General features: G+C 38.0%; 1 protein-coding gene across 2 annotated transcripts in view; it reads right to left on the bottom strand.

The window, feature by feature from the left end:
- Window positions 1-379: 379 nt before the first annotated feature.
- Window positions 380-17303, bottom strand: part of LOC146321770 (mannosyl-oligosaccharide 1,2-alpha-mannosidase IA) — a 275021-nt gene continuing 258097 nt past the window's right edge. For both annotated transcript variants that reach the window (XM_084727045.1, XM_084727046.1), the window contains exons 10-12: window positions 11789-11961; window positions 7191-7306; window positions 380-1942 (exon numbers count right to left, since the gene is read on the bottom strand). In XM_084727045.1, the coding sequence (XP_084583171.1) occupies window positions 1801-1942; window positions 7191-7306; window positions 11789-11961 (431 nt within the window). In that variant the 3' untranslated portion in view covers window positions 380-1800. The remainder of the gene's footprint in view (window positions 1943-7190; window positions 7307-11788; window positions 11962-17303) is intronic.

Raw genomic sequence — 17303 nt, 5'->3', positions numbered from 1 at the left:
TAGGTTTGGTCTGCATTATTAGTCTAAAACATGGCAGTAATTGTGCCGTAATTATTTGTGCGCTATGAATAAATATTTCACATAAATAATGTGCCCCTAGAATTGTTTACATACAACTTAAGAAAAGTATGTGCTTTTGTATCTTATTAATTATTAATTGATTAAACAATTGCATCAGTAATAGAAAAAGTAGATATAAACAGCTCCAGCTCTGCCAATAAATCCCCATGAATCTTAAGCACTGGACTTTTAAATCTATTGTACAACCTGCTGTACAAATCAGATATTCAAAAGAAATAATAGGTAGGACACTTTTTTTTCAGACTTTGCAAATAAGTAAATAAACAAGGCCAATAAAAACACACACACACAACTGTGATTGTTTTAAATGTACAAAGTTGCACAGGTCTTTTTATCAGTATTTGAAAAATATTCAACAATTAAAGTTAAATCAAACAGTAAGAATAAGTAATAACAATAATTAATATCAGCAATAACTAGACTTAAAATCAGAACTGTTTAGTTTTTTTTTTAACCTCTTTTTTTACTGAAACACCTGAGGGAAGCAAATCAAAAGAGAACCCAGAAAAAATAACCACTGAAGTTTAGAAAAAAAAAGAAAAGATCACAAAATAAAGTCAAGACAAGCTCATACAGGGGTCACTCACTTCATCTGTATGTACAGCACATTCGCTCCACAACTGTGCAGGACAGCAGTGATGAAAAGAACAGTGATGAAAATGAAAACTCGCCTCCACAGTCGACTCTTGGTTACAGCCTTTAACATCAGTATTGGCAGCCATATGGATTCACATGTAAAGGCAGGATGAAGCAGAAAAACTACAACAGAAACAGGAAAACCCATTTGGAGCTGGCTAGCAAATGCATTCTTTTTCCTTTATGCGTGTATTACAACCACAGAACTGACAGCACTCCATTTGTTACTTTGATTTGAAAGGCTGAGAGGACTGAGAAAGCATTGTTCTGTTCACAAAATAACCCAAGCATACAGTGGAAACGCAACCCAACATCAGTCTTTTAATAAATGGTCCCTGGATGCATAAGACACTGCTGCTTTCCTGACACCTCCCAACTTGAAAAAAATTCATTCAAGCTTGTTTCGCTAAGAAACATGACATCAACATTAGTTTGGAGGCGGATTCGAGAATCACATTTCATGTTTGTCTGTACATTAATCAATATTCATTACAATTCAGTCCTTATAGTAAATTTTACTATCTGTCAAATCTCACCAAAAACACATTACTGGAAAAGAGGGAAATAGAAATGCAAAGAAACCTTTGGTCAAAGAGTGTACTCACAAAGGAAAAAATGCAATGACGAGATAGAAGGAAATCATTCATCACTTAAGATTAACAAAACAACAAAAGCAAAGAGCAAAACTCAAGTGGTTTTCTATACGTTTCTCTCTCTTTCTGACAATATGGCCCATAGTTCAACCCTCCTCCCATACATTTGGGTCTGCAAGTTATACTGGTTTCCTCACAGAGGAAAGAAGGAAAGAAAAAGGTGCTCTTTTCATGAAAGTCATGTTTGTCTTGATTGTCCACAAAAAAGAAGTGCCAGCAGGAAGTTAGCCCGGCGAAAGGATATACAATCACAGCGTAAAACGACAACATCCTTTACTGGAAAGGAATTGAGAGTCCATAACACGCTCCTGAAAAGACTCTGAACCTGCATTGAATTGGTGTTTGCAATAGTTGTGTGACTCTGTGTGTGCACATAAACTGTGCAAATGTGTCTGTAACTGTCTCAGTTGTTTGTTGGTGATGTTCAGTCCTATTCGGAGACTGTCTTATCCTGTGTTGCTTCTTCCTGCAGGCAGCTCTTGCGGATGATGGGCAGCGGATGGGCTTCTGTATTGAAGACCCAGTCCTCCAGTGGGAGAAGGTCATCGTCAGAGAAGAGCAGGTACAGATACCTGAGAAAACAGGAAAAAACATTCTTTTAGTTTAATCAAAATCTGGGCTCATTGATACTGTTGCTTCTGCTTTCTGTTTCTACACATTAGACACAGGTAGACACCAGTCAACATGTCCCCAGTTTGGAAAAGCAGGGAGGGACACCAGCACAGATGATAAGCAGTGTACTGCTGTGGACTGGGGCAGCAACAAAAGGCATTTTTACCAATTAAAAAAGGTCCACCTAAAAATCTCTACATCAGTTGTAAGTGTAAGCTATATTAAGAAATATTTTCATCGCTTTACTTTGCTGTCAGACAGCCTTTTCTGACAGGAAACTAATGTTACATGTCCCAATTGTTGCTCTCTTCAACCCAACCAAACTTCACCAGTGAAATCAGCAATTTTGCATTTTCCCAGATCATGGGAATAGCTGGTCAACCGCTGACACGATCTGTTTGTTTGTGTAATTGTGTGACTTTGGTGTTTTAAAAAGATATTTTGTATTCACTGAGGTCACACAATAACACAAACAAATTAAGAAATTGACGCAGGGGTAGACCAGCAACTCCTGTGTTCAGTGAGGTAAAATTACTGATTTTGCCTATGGAGTTTGGCTGGTTTAGTGAGAGCGATACTTGGCTTATATAGCATCGGTTTCTCATGCAAAAAGGCTGTCTCATGGCAAAGTGGTGAAAATATTCTTAATACAGCGTACACTTTAACTGACACAGATCTTTCTTGAGTGGTTAACATGGCTTTTGTTTCTGACCCTGTCTGTAGCACAACATTGCTTATCTCATGTGCTGGAGCCTGACTCTGCTTCACAAAACTGATGGACTGACTGGCAACAGGAAACAGACTGGCAAAAGCAGAGAGATACCCACTAAATCCAGGCATATTTTAATGGATTGGTTTTCTCTAAACAAAAAAAACCCCATGAAAATCTGATAATTTTTATGTTACCCTACTGTGTTTTGTTCGCTTCAGTTTGCTAGTGTTGCAGTGTGACTCTCTTTTACCACAGCCAGCCCTTCAGAGCAGAATTTCTCTCTGCATGAGAGTGAAAATTAGTGTGTGAATGTGAAAAATGATTTGGGCACACCTGTGAGTTCACACACTGAGGTTGGCAAAAAGCACAGATCTGCTAAACTCTCAATGCTAATCATCATTTTCATTAGCAGGCAGTGGACAAAACATTTGTGCCGGTTAGCAGCTTCTTGTTTTTAGCTTCCACAGGCTAAAATGACAGGTCATATCAAATGTCACTGACTAACATTAATTCCTTGAGTCCTTGTCTGGTTTATGTGCAAGCTGGAGATAGCACTCAAAGATCTGTTGTGAGGAAAGAAGCTTCAACAAAGTGACAAGTCTCCTCTGAATCAAGACCTCCAGTGTTTGGATCAAGTAGCTTATGAAAAATAAGTTCACGTTTAGTGATTTACAGCTGTTACTTCAATAAGTCAGACACATATTTAATCAACATTTAAGTAAAAAATAAGTATCAGATTTGGTATTGGCTCAATATCAAAAGTTAAAGATTGCGATCATGGCCAAAAAACTTGACTGGGAGATCCGTAGTCAAAGAGTAACAATAATTTGCTTAATCTGTTCAAAAACCATCAAATAAAAATGACGAGGTGTGGCGTTAATGAGGGCTTATGTGAGAGACCATTTCTTGGTCACTGCATTCTGCCAAAAAATATTTCTACCACAACTTAATTTTTACCACTTTAGTTTTTGAATTAATTAATCATTAAATATAACACGTTAAATTATGTTTCTGGCTGGCAGAGCCAAGCTGAGTGTTTCAGCCTGTTCCCAGTCCTTGTGCCGAGGCATCCGTCTCCTGGCTGTAGCTTCAAACTGTCGGTTTATTTAAATCAGGTCTTAAAACATTACTGTTTACTGCAGCCTACCAGTGAAGTGGATACGTTACATATTTTTAGGATAATCTGTAGCTATTGTTTTTATATTTGTCTACTGCCGCTTTTGTTTTATGTTTGCTTCTCTCTTTATATGCATTTCTGTAATGTTTTAAACTATTTATTGTCCTGCTTTTAGCTTTTGTTTTTAATTATCTCAAATGCAATTTTAATGCTCTCTTATTGTTTCTAATTTAATGCATTTTCAAGTTCTGTAAAGCACCTTGAATTGCCTTGTGTATGAATGGTGCTATATAAATAAAATTGCCTTGCCTTGCCTTGCCTTCATATTTAGCACATGATCCTCTCATGTGATTCTCGGCAAGATGGAGAACTAGCAGCCAAAATGGTGAACTATTTCTTCCAGTAACCGGGTAGCTTTTAGCTTTGTTTAACAGAGACACCACATTTCAGTGCGTAATCTTGTCCAGGAAAGTTCATTCTTTGACATGTATACACCCAACCAGGTTTCTAATCAGTTTTTTTACTTTTACACATGCACATGACGAGCGTCCATGTGGCAGCAGAGCAGTCAGATGAAAGTCTGGTGGTGCAACTGACTAATTTAAACTTTGTGTGAGATTTAGTCAGACTTTGCGACTATTTCTAAGATTGAGATTTGATGTAGCTGCACTCTCACTACAGGTAGCAGTGTCATGTCTAATAGAGTTAAAACAGGTGAGCCATTTGGTTTGAGGTAGAGGAAAAACCTTATTACTGTCCTGCTGAATGTATATGTGGATTAGCAGTTACCAGTTACTGCAATGCGTGTAATTTCGCTGAGCGATTTCCTGTGTAATCGGGTTTCTCTGTCCTTTTGATGTTTACGTAACATTAAAAAAATGTTTCTGGCATACAACCTTTTTCAACAGGATTATTTTTGTAGGGGAGACAAAATCATTCTTCAAAGAGACTGAGCATTTTCTTCAGGAAGTAAGCTTCTCTAGGTGAGGTCCTCTTATGTATCCAACACACTGTAACTAAAATAACAAACCTCACTCATTCTTGAGAATTGGGACAAAACTGTATTTTAAGGGGTGTTTAACTTGTCAGTTATGCTGAGAAAATATATTTTAAAACATCAAACTCTTGGCTATTAAACTTTGTAACAGGCTAACCTCCCATTGAATGTATACATCAACAGATGGAAAATCCAAAGAAGTTGATGTGTTGCATGACATAATGTCTTCAGAGTCGTTGTGAGAACCTATTTTTATTTTTCAAAGTTGCTAAGAGCTCTTTCAATGCTAAACAAAATACACAATTTTTTAAATCATAATTCTTATTTGACTTTTATTTAAAGAGGCTACAGAGTTGATATGTTCTCGTTGAGACACATCTCATGGCAAAATGATTTAATAATTTGTCGACAAATATAAAGCTTAGCAGTGTTTCAGCAGTATTCCCAACTTTATGTAAACCAGGAAGTGAGACAGGGGTCCTTAGGATATACCTAATCTTTGTAACACGTGACTAATTTATGGTTTGGTGAAAATCTGACAGAGCTGGAAATCTGGAAGATGATTATAATGGCACATTTTTATATCTATGTTATCAATAGGCATTTCTTAGTTTTACATTTTTAAGATTTTTAAATTGTTTGAAGGTATGAATTCTTGTCTGGGACAAAGCTGTTTTCTGGCACAAAGTACGTTTCGGAAAAAAAATTAAAGCAAACCAAAACATTTCCTTAATTACATATATTTCATAAATATATACATATTTAAATAATACATTTTCCCCACATTTTGAATTAAAGTGTTGGTATTAATAATTGTTCAAGTTTTATTTTGGTAGGACATGATGAGTCCTAGTTCTCATTAATGGGTGAGCTTTGTGTTTATTAATAAGAAAATTAAAGCGAACATTTTGAAGTAACACAAAAGATATTCTCCTTACTAACTAATTACTTTTATATGCAGAAATCGGTTAAAGAATTCAATTACTATTGAGAGAAGTAACTGTAACCAATTACTAAATTTCAGTAACTGTCTCTGTCATTACATCAGTGAGCCACACAGTTGTACTGGGTGACGTGATCCTTCATTACCATGAAGATTACTGGATTACTGTAGTTTACTTTGAGTATGTACCAGGGCACCAGATGTGTATTAATCTGCTGTTGAAAATAGTCCCCAATAAATAAACTATTTCCTCTTGTTTGAGTAACTTTTGCTGAAGACTACAGTGCCCAGTTGTTATAGAAATTTACTGAACATTTTTAAAAATAAAATGTGATTTATTTAAAAAGTTTAAACAGCTCTCTTTTAAAAATTGACATAGGAATGCTCTTAGGGCTGAGTGCCATCGATGGGGCAGGGAAGTCTCAAAGTATTAAGAGATGAACTAACACATTGTAGATTTTGTTTTTCATCGTTTTTTTTTGCCATAAACAAAATAAAAAATAATTCCAGTCTTCTTTTTTTAACCACTTTACCAGAACATTTTCTGAGCAGAGGCCACATTTAATAGTCTCTAAAACAAGCGTCATGCAAGAAAGCTTTGCGAGCTCAATCTGGTATCACTAAATTATTCACAAGCAAAGATTTTTTTTGTCATGATTAGTCACTTCAATTTTAAAGTGGATGCACATTAGGGATGGTTTAACACTGGGCGAGGAGGCAGTACAGTGTGATGTTAGAAGTTGTCTAGTGACTGCTGACCTCAACATGACTCCTTATGTGCGTGTCTTAAAACAAAAAAGGCTTTTTACCATCTGAATGGTTTGTGCTGCTTAATGACCCAAGAATGAGAGGAGGTAAAATTGAGGCGTCACACCACCATCTATTCGCCATCTATGTAGAGAGTGTCTCATTCACGTCCTGAGTGTGCTCCAAGGACACATCAGATAATAGGTAGAGATGGTTCATCAGCATTCAGTACTGGAGCCTGTATTATTTCCCGTAACTACTGTATGATGGCGTACACATGCAGATTATAAAATGCTGTGCCTTTACAACGTCGGCTCCGGTGTGATCTTATCCCTTTCCAGCCCTGAACTGTGGTGTCTTTTTTGGTGACATGGTAAATTAAATTGAACACTGAATGTCATCTGTTGTTATTTATCAATTTTTGTGTGTTGAAAACGGTTCTTTTTGTTGTTAGCATGTAGTTAGCTATCCCATGATGCCAATCAGAGGCTGTGTTTCTGACTTGTGTGTGTAGCTCTGATCTCAAACGCATTGTGCTATGGAATAGCATAAGATTGACCCTTTAAAATTAAATTTGCAGTGGTGACAGTAATGAGCTCAACTCCGCAGTTGGCAGCACATGGCCGTGGTAATTCTGTTATCATCACTGCCCTGTATTCCCTACAGGAATATATTGAGAAAGTAGGACTTACTTGAGTGTCTCTGAGAGGAAGAAGCTCTGCTGCATGTTATCGTGGCTGACTGTCATGGTGTAAACGTCACGGATCCCAGAGAAGCCAGACTCCACTCTGCAGTGCTGCTCCAGGGCCTGACAGGAGACAGATGGCAGACATCTAACTTCAGAAACATTTTTTCTGGACAAAGTAAAGACCGCTTCTTGCAGTTGCCAACTTGATTGTACAAACTGAATGAATAATACTCTATTCAGTTTTTCATGTATATTTATTCACCCACTTAATCAGCCTTCAGAGTGGCCTTTTCACTTCTACATTGTGACAGGACCAAATATTGTACAAACTGAACTGCCCAAAGGAAATCACAGGGCCTACAAGTGAAAGACTTCTACCTATTTCTCTGATATATTATCATGAAGAGAAAATCCTTTACTCAGCAACAGTGTGTCCATGCACACATAAAGAAAGAGTAAATGATGGAGCATGTCAAGCCCTTCAGCTGGCTACACAATTGAGGCCCAAGCAACGCTAAATCTGACAAGGGCTAATGGAGAGTGGCTGAGCTAGCCAAGCGGATTAGCACATTATTACCCCTGCTACAAAGGCCTGGCTTATACGTGCTAATTAACAAAGACCCCGACGTGTTAATGCTTGATGTTCATGAAGAGAAGCGTTGTGCACTGCTTTCAACCTTTGTGACCGATAATTAAAGGCCCGTCAAACTCGTCAGCCTGATCTCTCCACTTCTGTGCGCACTAAATTAATGCTAAATCTATCATGCCAGCCCTCTACAGTTTACTACAGCTAATGTCCTGTCCATTGCCATATTAATAATGGTGCTCCCTACGCAACCTTCACCTCCTACTACTGGGATTGCTTGATCTACAAGCTAATGTATAGTGCCACACAATATCAAGGAAGCAGGTTGAGGGTAATTGAGGGTGTTAAAGGGGCTTGACATGATAGGTGACTACAATTTATAAAATCAGAGTCCCAGCCACTACTAAGAGAGTATTGGGTACGAAATTATACTGCACTGTATCTCCAACTTAAGCTATCCTTTTTACTACACTGGCAGAATTATAAGACTATTTTCAATGGTTTTTATACCTGAAAAAAAAAAAAAAAATTCTAGGACCAGACATTCACATACTCAGAACTGCAGATTGAATGGAGCAAGTATTGTTAATGCACTACATTATATCACGTTAGTTTCAGATTATGGGTTGATTGTAGTCTTTGGGTGCTTTCATACCCAACCTGCTTGGTTTGGTTGAAAAAAAAAAGTATGGTTTGTTTGGGCTGGTGTAGAAGCTGTAAATTGAACCCTGGTGTGGATTTTATGATTGCTTATATGTGATTTTTAGCATGATTTCAATAGCTAATCCACTAATAAGTGCATCTGCTGATCATGAAATCTGTTCAGGACACGATCTATATTATAAGCCATGTATAGGCTAGGTATAATTATACAAATCATCAGTAACCATTGTAAAACATATGCATGTCAGCGTGGGTATTTCCCTGCTGAAGAGGTTGAAAACTGTTAAAACTGCTGTGCTTAGATTCTACTCCGTGTACTTTCTCAGATTATTATGTCCATTAAAAAGGGTTTGACAGCAATCAGTAATAAGCCCAAATTTATTATTGTACAAGACACCTCCTTTTGGTCCTGTCTCTACCTGTCAGTCATTTTTCATAACATCCAGCAATTTGTTAAATAAGTGTACACTCAATTGAACCCTCAGCAGTGCAGCCTCTTTGCATAAACAACACAGAGTAGGAAAAATGATGCCTGAGATAACAGACACCACTATACATCTTATTTTATGGTACTTACTAACATCAGCAATGTATTAAGACATTGTGCAGAACGATGGTATCTATTAATTTAGGCTGCCATTGGCACTGCCGTTGTTGTGTGATGTCAGACAACAACATCTTCATGAAGTCAGTGTAGATTAATTTGCCCGGAGATTGCAAGTGGAAACTCCAACTTTGAATGGCGTTCCATTGTAGTTTTTCCAAGTAGAAGATCAGAAATGTATGAGTTCTGAGTTCTCTGGAACGCAGCAGAAATGTGTGGTGGTCACTGTTTGACTCACTTTTTATTTATGGAGCTGCTAAAATGCACAGAGTAGAACATAAGCTCAGCTCACCTCTGATTTTAACTATGTTTCACTTTCTGATTGATCAGAGAAAATCCCTGCATTTACTGCTGGTGCACATGTGTTACAAAATGATCTTGTGTAAATAGAGGCTATCCAGCCTCCAGGTCAGGAGTTCACTTGTTAACAATTCATGATCAGCAGATGGATTTTTTTATAGTGGTTTAGCTTCTGAATTCATGCCAAAATCATATATCTACTGTTACAGTTGTGTGGTTGCTTTCACACCACCCTAAACAAACACCACGGCAAACGAGTTAACTCACCGGAGTTCATTTTAACCGAACCAAACCGGTTAGGAGTGAAAAGCCCTTAGAGTCAGTCAGCTTTTAAAGTGTTTAGTTTGCTCTGTCAAATCTTTCTGAAGCTGCCAAAAATTAATGTGTCAGAATATGACGAGGAGTTCAAAAGGACAGTCTGAAAATAATAACAGCCAGAGAAAATCATTCTGACCACTTTCAAGACCCTAATGGGGGAGTACTGTAGTGGGCTGAATATAAGACAGCCCTAATTATAAGACGGCCCCCTCTTTTCCAACAGCTGTTTTTTTTTTTTTTTTTTAGAAAAGACTTTTTGAAGATTAAAAAAAAAAAAAAAAACAGACTAGTCCTGTTAGAAAAGTTCCCCTGAGATGTTATTAGTCTGGAGAAGACAGTCCTCATATCTGAAGCCTTTTCTCTCTCATAAAAATGAAATGCTTCCATTAAAACAGAAACTGTGTGTCTAACTTGTCTGAGCCACATACTCTCCTGTCAGGCTGTTGACGTGGTCAGAATGATTTTCTCTGGTTGTTATCATTTCACTGACTGGTTGAGGTCCTCATTATTACATTCTGTGATATTATTAATTCTTGGCTGCCAGGCTTGTTCTTGACCATCTATCATCTACCTTACATATTAGTAAGTATATAATAATGGGTTTGAATTAGATATGATTATGCTTGTACATGTGTTGCTAAAATTATGCAATTAATTCTGTGAACATAATCATAAAAACATCCACATCAGTTGTCCCACTCAAACAAGCGCAACGAAAATGTCTCTGCTCCTGCTTAATCTGCTTTTCTGAGTTGGAGCCAGCGGGGAACTGAAGCCGTTATATCGCTCCAGACTCAAAAACAGGGACATGACCTCGCAGAAGACTGGAGTTACTGGTGTACCGCTGCCTTGATCCGCAGCAAGTAACATAAGTTCTGATCCAGTGGTGTGCTAAAACATTGAAGCATTGAAGCATCAGATCGAGGCAGCAGTAGTCCAGCAACTCCCATGATCTGCAAGGTTCCTTCAGTTCCCTGTTGGAAAAAACTGTCTGGCTGCAAAGTAAAGTTGTGAAAATACTGTAAATATAGCATACACTTGAACTTAGTTATTTTTTTAGGCTAAAATTTGTTTTGCTTCTGTCCCTGTCCACAGTAGTACATTGGTTCACTTTTGCACTCTTTTTTTTTTTTTAAGTTATCAACGTTGATTTTCATTTAGATTTTTGTGGATGCTTAAAGTGAAAACAGATATTTTTTTCAGCCCTTTAGCAATCCCTAGTGGTATTACAGTTGTGCTGCTGTGGCAAAGACAAAATTGAGATCTGTTTCCGAGTCTACATGTGTTCCCCCTTTACCTTACTCTGCTGCGCCAAACCGCCTACTCCTCAACTGCGGAGGGCACTGCTTCGAGAAACACTATCTGACAGGACACACACTTCTACCCAACACTGAATTGCTTTCCTTTCCTTAGACTCAGAGCCCAGCTCCGTGACGAAATGATCGACACCACTTTGGAAATAAGAGATAATAAGAAAGAAGCATGTTCACTGAAGAGGTACATTGAAATTGCCAGAATTTCATATTGAATTCAGGAACAGGCATAAGATATTCCGATGATGTGCATTGCATAGTAATAATATATTCTGAGTTAAAGTAATTGCTTTGCACATTGGTGTTGGGGAGGAGGCAGAGTAACATTAGCAGAAAACATTAGGTGAAAAAGCATGAATTTGTTCATTAATCAATCTGTAATGGAGACGTCATTTTCCCTTGAAAAATTGTGCCCAATGGCAGATTTGTATAGTGAAAGCAAGGCTTATAAGGAATCAATCTAAATGTGGATGATGTCATTATTCTATAGCCATTACACTGTGTAATTAACATTTACTTCATAATCATACGTCACTGCAAAAAAGGTGTCTATTTCCATTTTAATGAGACCCTCAACTTTGATATCATATTTGCATTTTTACTATTTCAAGCCAAATTTCCAGAGGCTTTAAAACAAGCTTGGATAGAGAAATCCTGAAAGGGCATCCTAAACACTCTTAAGCCACGCTGACATAACGCTGAGTGCTTTGTTATGCTAGAAAAGAATGAATCCATCGATGTGCCTTTTCCCTCAAATACTTAAACAGTTCATTTTGGATTAGTACAGTAAATATCAACATTGTATTGATGAATCTCACCTCAACAGCCTCCCAACCCCACTCTCTGTATTTGGGGTCATGGGTCAGTCTCCACATGTACATGTAGCTTTCGATGACTTCTGGTCTCAGGATGTAATATCTGTCGCTCAGCCTGGTCGCTGTAGCTTCACCTCCACCGTCGAATCTGAACGCCTCAGGCCCCAATTTGGTGGCTGACAGAGACAAAAAAAAATAAGGCAGAAGAATAGATCAAAATCGAGCACAAAGACATGAGCACTTTTAACAGATCTGCAGTCCATTTCTTGTTGTAAAATCCTCTGCAAAACACACTGAATGCTTTTCTTTCTTTTTATCACAGTGAACAGGAGACTCTCGATGACTGTTAGTTAAAAAAAAAAAGGCCTGAGACATAAGTTTGACCTCCTCAGCTGTCCAGATGGTCTGTGTGCTTCTCTTTTTATGCTCATTCTTCTCCTTACTTCTGTTATATTTCTGCCACAATTCAAGACTACATGGCATAGATATTCTATTCATGATACGGCACAAAGGAAATCTATTCCTGCCAAGGTCAGAACAGGAGCATCGGCATAGCAACATCTTGCATTTAGAAACACACTTGGAAGTTGTATTATGCCGTACAAGACTGTTCTGTCATTTTGTTCCTACCTACTGTGTTCGATTTGCTTAGACCCCTTTTCTTACCGTGGCTTATCATCATCTCTGATTTTGGCCAACTGCTGTGTAGCCGCTTGGAAAATTGGGCCGTGTCAGAGGAAGCAGGTTATTTGAGGTCACTGAAGGCTTGCAAGTAGTTGCGCCCGATTCAACCTGACAATCATCTTTAAATAAGAAGTCAGTGTGACCGACAGCCGGGCCACATGGTCAGCTAGTTCACTGTAGTGTGTGTGAATGAGCAAGCAAGACAAGGAGAAACATGAAAGCAGGAAATATTTACTGTTCTACACAAAGCCAGTGACCTTACAGGGCACCTGCAGGGTCTTAAAAGTATTAAAAAAGGATTGGATCTAATATTCTCATATAAAGCTCGTAAAAGTATTGATCCGATTCATCTAACTTGACCGAGACCTAGTGCTTGGTCTCTTGGTTTATCACTCCTGTATGAAGAGTGCGAAATACATTGCATGTGCTACAACACAGTTCTGTACACTCACACTTTCTTTCTTTCTTTCTCTCTCTCTCTCTCTCTCTCTCTCTCTCTCTCTCTCTCTCTCTCTCACTCACTCTCTCTCTCTCTCACTCTCTCTCTCACTCTCTCTCACGCACGCACACACACACACTCTCTTAAGCTGTACTTTCTGGTCCTCATCTACTGCTTTCTATGCCAATTATTTATTTATTAGATTTTTTTCCTGAATAGCTTCAATTCAAATACTAGCTTTTTGTGACCAAAAGGCGCACTGTATGGCCATTTTGTATTAAATATGAATGTGAGTATTATAATAAAAAATGGCAAATAACTATTTTCTAGTGCTGATATCAATGCTGATTTTCCATCATGTTCCTAATACTTTTTACATGTATTTCATTCTAGGTGGTGAAGTCCCTTAAAAGTCTCAAATCTAACTGAGAGAACCTGGGGAATATATCGTCATACAAGTCCCGTTACATGATATATAATTTCTTATATTTTGCATATCGTTATATCATAATAATGCATTGTTGCAGTGTTGTGTTTTATCTTTTATCTTTTGTCTTTTATGGCTTTATCCATTTAGTAATTATATCCACATTACTGATGATCATGTATTACAAATCTCTGTGTTAATATTTTGTGTAAGCACAGTCATCCCTACAATATAGGCACAATATTGATTCTTATACTCTTGGGTAATTTAATCTACAGCAATGCACCATATTTCTAAGATCATTACTATTTGAGAATTTATGTTATATCATCACAACATAACCTAAAAATAGTAATACTATTAATAAGTAAAACATATCACTGTATGAAGTGGGAGTAAATTTGGACAAACAGGTGACCTACAGTTACACTTCGGTGGCTGAAAAACCATGAAGACCAGAAGATACAATTCGTAGGTGGTTCAGCAAAACAGCGTAACTATGCCACACCTGTCACTCCACAGCTCAGAGTCTCTCCTCTCCAACCGAAACACGTTGCTTTACACCTCTGTCTGCTGCTTTGAGCTAAATAATTCTCTGGGCTGTTGATGCTTGTGATTGGAATGCTAACGATAATTCAGCAGACAATCATCAATAACTCACGACGCAGACAACACAATCGATTTTTTCACAAGTTCATCAGACGAACAGCATGCCTGCATCAAACAAAAGAAATCTTTAGACAAACTTCTAAATGTTAACTGTTACAGGTTTGGTCTCACCTTATGCATTTTTATTTTTATTATTACCATTATTATTATTATTATTTTCTGTTTATTTGTGTTTCATATTTTATCTGTTCCTCTATTTATCTACTTGTGTCTGGGTGGCATTTTTATTTCATTTCTGCTGCTCTTGTTGTTTTTACAATTTGTATTTCTTATATTCCTTATTTCATTGTACAGCACTTTGGTCAGCCTCGGTTATTTTTAATGTGCTTTATAAATAAAGTTGACTTGACTTTTCTTTTTACCAACCTGTGCTTATTAGCAGTATCAATATCATCAGGCTCAAAGAGGTGTTGAGGAAATTACAGAAAATATTTCTATACTAAGGACTTGGAAAGCCTCGGATGGTCTTTTCATTGGCTGCAAGGTTGAAGCGCACATTTCCAGAAGCTGACCTCTGTGAGCTTCATCCAGGTCTCACTCAGCAAGATAATACTGAATGTTTCTGAAACTTTTCATGATCAAATTTTTTTTCTTAGGCTCAATGATTGCATGATATCAGGGTTCTCACGTTTAAGGGTGAATGAATTGAAACAAACTAATGCAACTCCAGTAGTCTACTCTAAAAGATGGACGACCCATCTCTATTCATTCCGATGGGAAATGGAGCAAGAGGTTTTTCCTGTTGGTTGAGCCCACCATCCATTGCCAGTGGCTGACAGTTATCGACCACTGAACCCTCTCCCATCATGATTTAAAAGCCTTCTGTATTCCAGGTAGAGTTTCCCCGCTGCAATGACTGATTATTATTGTTATTAAACAATAATTAAACTAATTGCCAACTATTTTGATTCCAACTTCTTAAATGTGATTTTTTTCTGGTTTCTTTAGTCCTCTCTGACAGTAAACTTAATGTCTTTGAGTTGTAGACAAAACAAGACATTTGTCAACGTCACCTTGAGCTTTGTGAAACACAGAGTGACATTTTCTGAAATTCTATGAAGCAAAGAACTCATTGATTAGTGGGGAAAATAATAAATAATAATAAACAGATTGATTCATTAACTAATCCTATCACAACTGACAAGATTGCACCAGGATAAGTTAATCAAGACAATAAATTGCAGAATAATTTACAATGAAAATAATCTTTGCAGATGAGCAGACAGTTGTGGACCTAAAGTCCCTTTAGAATTGCTGACAGACAGGAGTTGTTGGTGACGTTCTGTTTTTGACATGTGGGAGATAAAAAAAAGAAGCATTACGTCTTGATGTTCCCTGATTTTCTTATTAAACCAGCTGAGTAAGGTGAACCCAAGATGCTCACTTACATTGGTGGCAGTGACTTTTCTTTTCTGGTGGCTGCTGTTAGTGTGTTTCTTTTAATACTGCCTTTGTTATTTGCAGTTTTATTTTCATAGCTCAGTATAGCTAGCTGGCTAACTTTGTCTCAAGCTTCAGAGGCTGAACACAGCTAAATTACATACAAGTGTTGCGGAGATGAACACCCTTTTAAACCTGGCGCTCGCCTGGCAGGGATCTGAGAGTTGATCTGCCTGCTCCCTTCGCTGGTGACGGGAGCCAGAGTTTTCTCGGCTGATTGAGGCAGAGGTTGCCATCATAGTAAGCTGGCTGGATAACGATGTCATCATCCATCGGCACTGTTTCACTGTGGACATCGTCATATGCCAAATTGGTCACCAACCAGCCCTACCCACTATGTTCGCTTCCCACAGAGTTCAAGTTTGAATGGCAAGCTATTTGCCTGCGCCGAGCGTGGTTAGTGAGCTATCAAGGAACATAATATTTATAGAAACAACTCTGCCCACATTTTTTTTTTTTTTTTTATGCCACAGCACATGAGTAAATTTCGCCAGGCAATATCCAGTCTTAATGTGATGATTTCAGATCAAATACTCATTTTTGACTACATTTGAGCGGTAGTTAAAATAAGAAGTCCTCCTTCCGTACATTAGTTCTCATACCTCAATAGTAGAAATGCGCAAAGCTACGCATTAAAAGTCTATTACTACTTTTTCCTAAAGTCAATAACCTTCTCCTCCTCCTGCTGCGTGCTTTGAGATCCCCATTTTCCAGAATCAGTGTGCTGCTGTGATGGTGGCAGAGATCCAGAGGAGCAGCAGAAGGAGAGTCTTCACGGTATCAGTATTTAAGACGCAGCTAAATAGCAGCCACTTTACGCACATGCAAAAGCAAATCTCTCACACACACACAGTCTTACTTTCTTTCTCTCCTGCAGACGGCTAATCCAAGAGCCGCTAAGCACCATCCATTCCCTTTAATGAGTGAAGAGAAACCTGGTGGATGACTATGAAAGAGAAAGCCAGAGAAGCCTTTTGGGCCTACAGATCAAAAGTATTCCAAGCACATCAAGGAACCTGTTCTGTGATGAGTCACATTAGCTTACAGGAGAAGCGAAGGCGAATGAACACTTGGAGGATGAATCTGTACAGCCCACCCAACAGTGGAGGGGACAAAAAAAAGCTTGAAATTAGCAGAGGAGATTATTGTCAGGGCCAAGACAGATGCCAGGGAAGAAGAGAGATCAAACGAAGGTCTTTCCATTAAAAAAAATAAATAAAAAAATGTGGGCAGACTTGACGCTGGCAACTATTCCTCTCTTTTTTCATCCCCGCTTCCTTTCTTGCATTTTTCTCCTGGGTACATCTTCAGACTGTGAGTGAAACCATATCAGAACTCTTCTACTCTCCCTCATTTATAGGTTAGAATCACAGTGAATTTTCCTGTGGATTTTATCACAGAGTTTGCTCTTCCATAGTTTACCTTCATTTATTCTCCTTTTTCTTTTCATTCTTTCTCCTGAATTAAAACAAAGTGTGATTTTCATTATCCACTACACCTCACACCTCTGTGCCTGCTGCCTACAATCATGAGAATAATCAAGAACTTTAATTATTGGCTGCTCTTTATTAGGGCTGTTGTTCCTCTGTTGAAGTGAAGCCACCAAGAACAATTCTCCTTTTGAGTCAGAGCAAAATTAAAATGCCTCAGGCCCTTTTAATTTACAATATCACTCTCCTGGACTCTCAATGCCACCATAACCTTCTCTTAACAGGATTGATGTAGTGTACCACAACAATCATGAACTTTAAAATTTCTTTTTTTCCAGAGGATCCAGCCTGTGTTATGTCAAAAATCCAAAATTAATTTGGATCTAAAAGAGTAGCTTATGAATTCAGTTTATAAGCAAAGTAAGACTA

Source organism: Lutjanus erythropterus, chromosome 9, assembly GCF_056507025.1.
Source record: "Lutjanus erythropterus isolate fLutEry1 chromosome 9, fLutEry1.hap2, whole genome shotgun sequence".
Taxonomy (NCBI): Eukaryota; Metazoa; Chordata; class Actinopteri; order Lutjaniformes; family Lutjanidae; genus Lutjanus; species Lutjanus erythropterus.
This window is presented reverse-complemented; position numbering and strand designations above follow the sequence as displayed.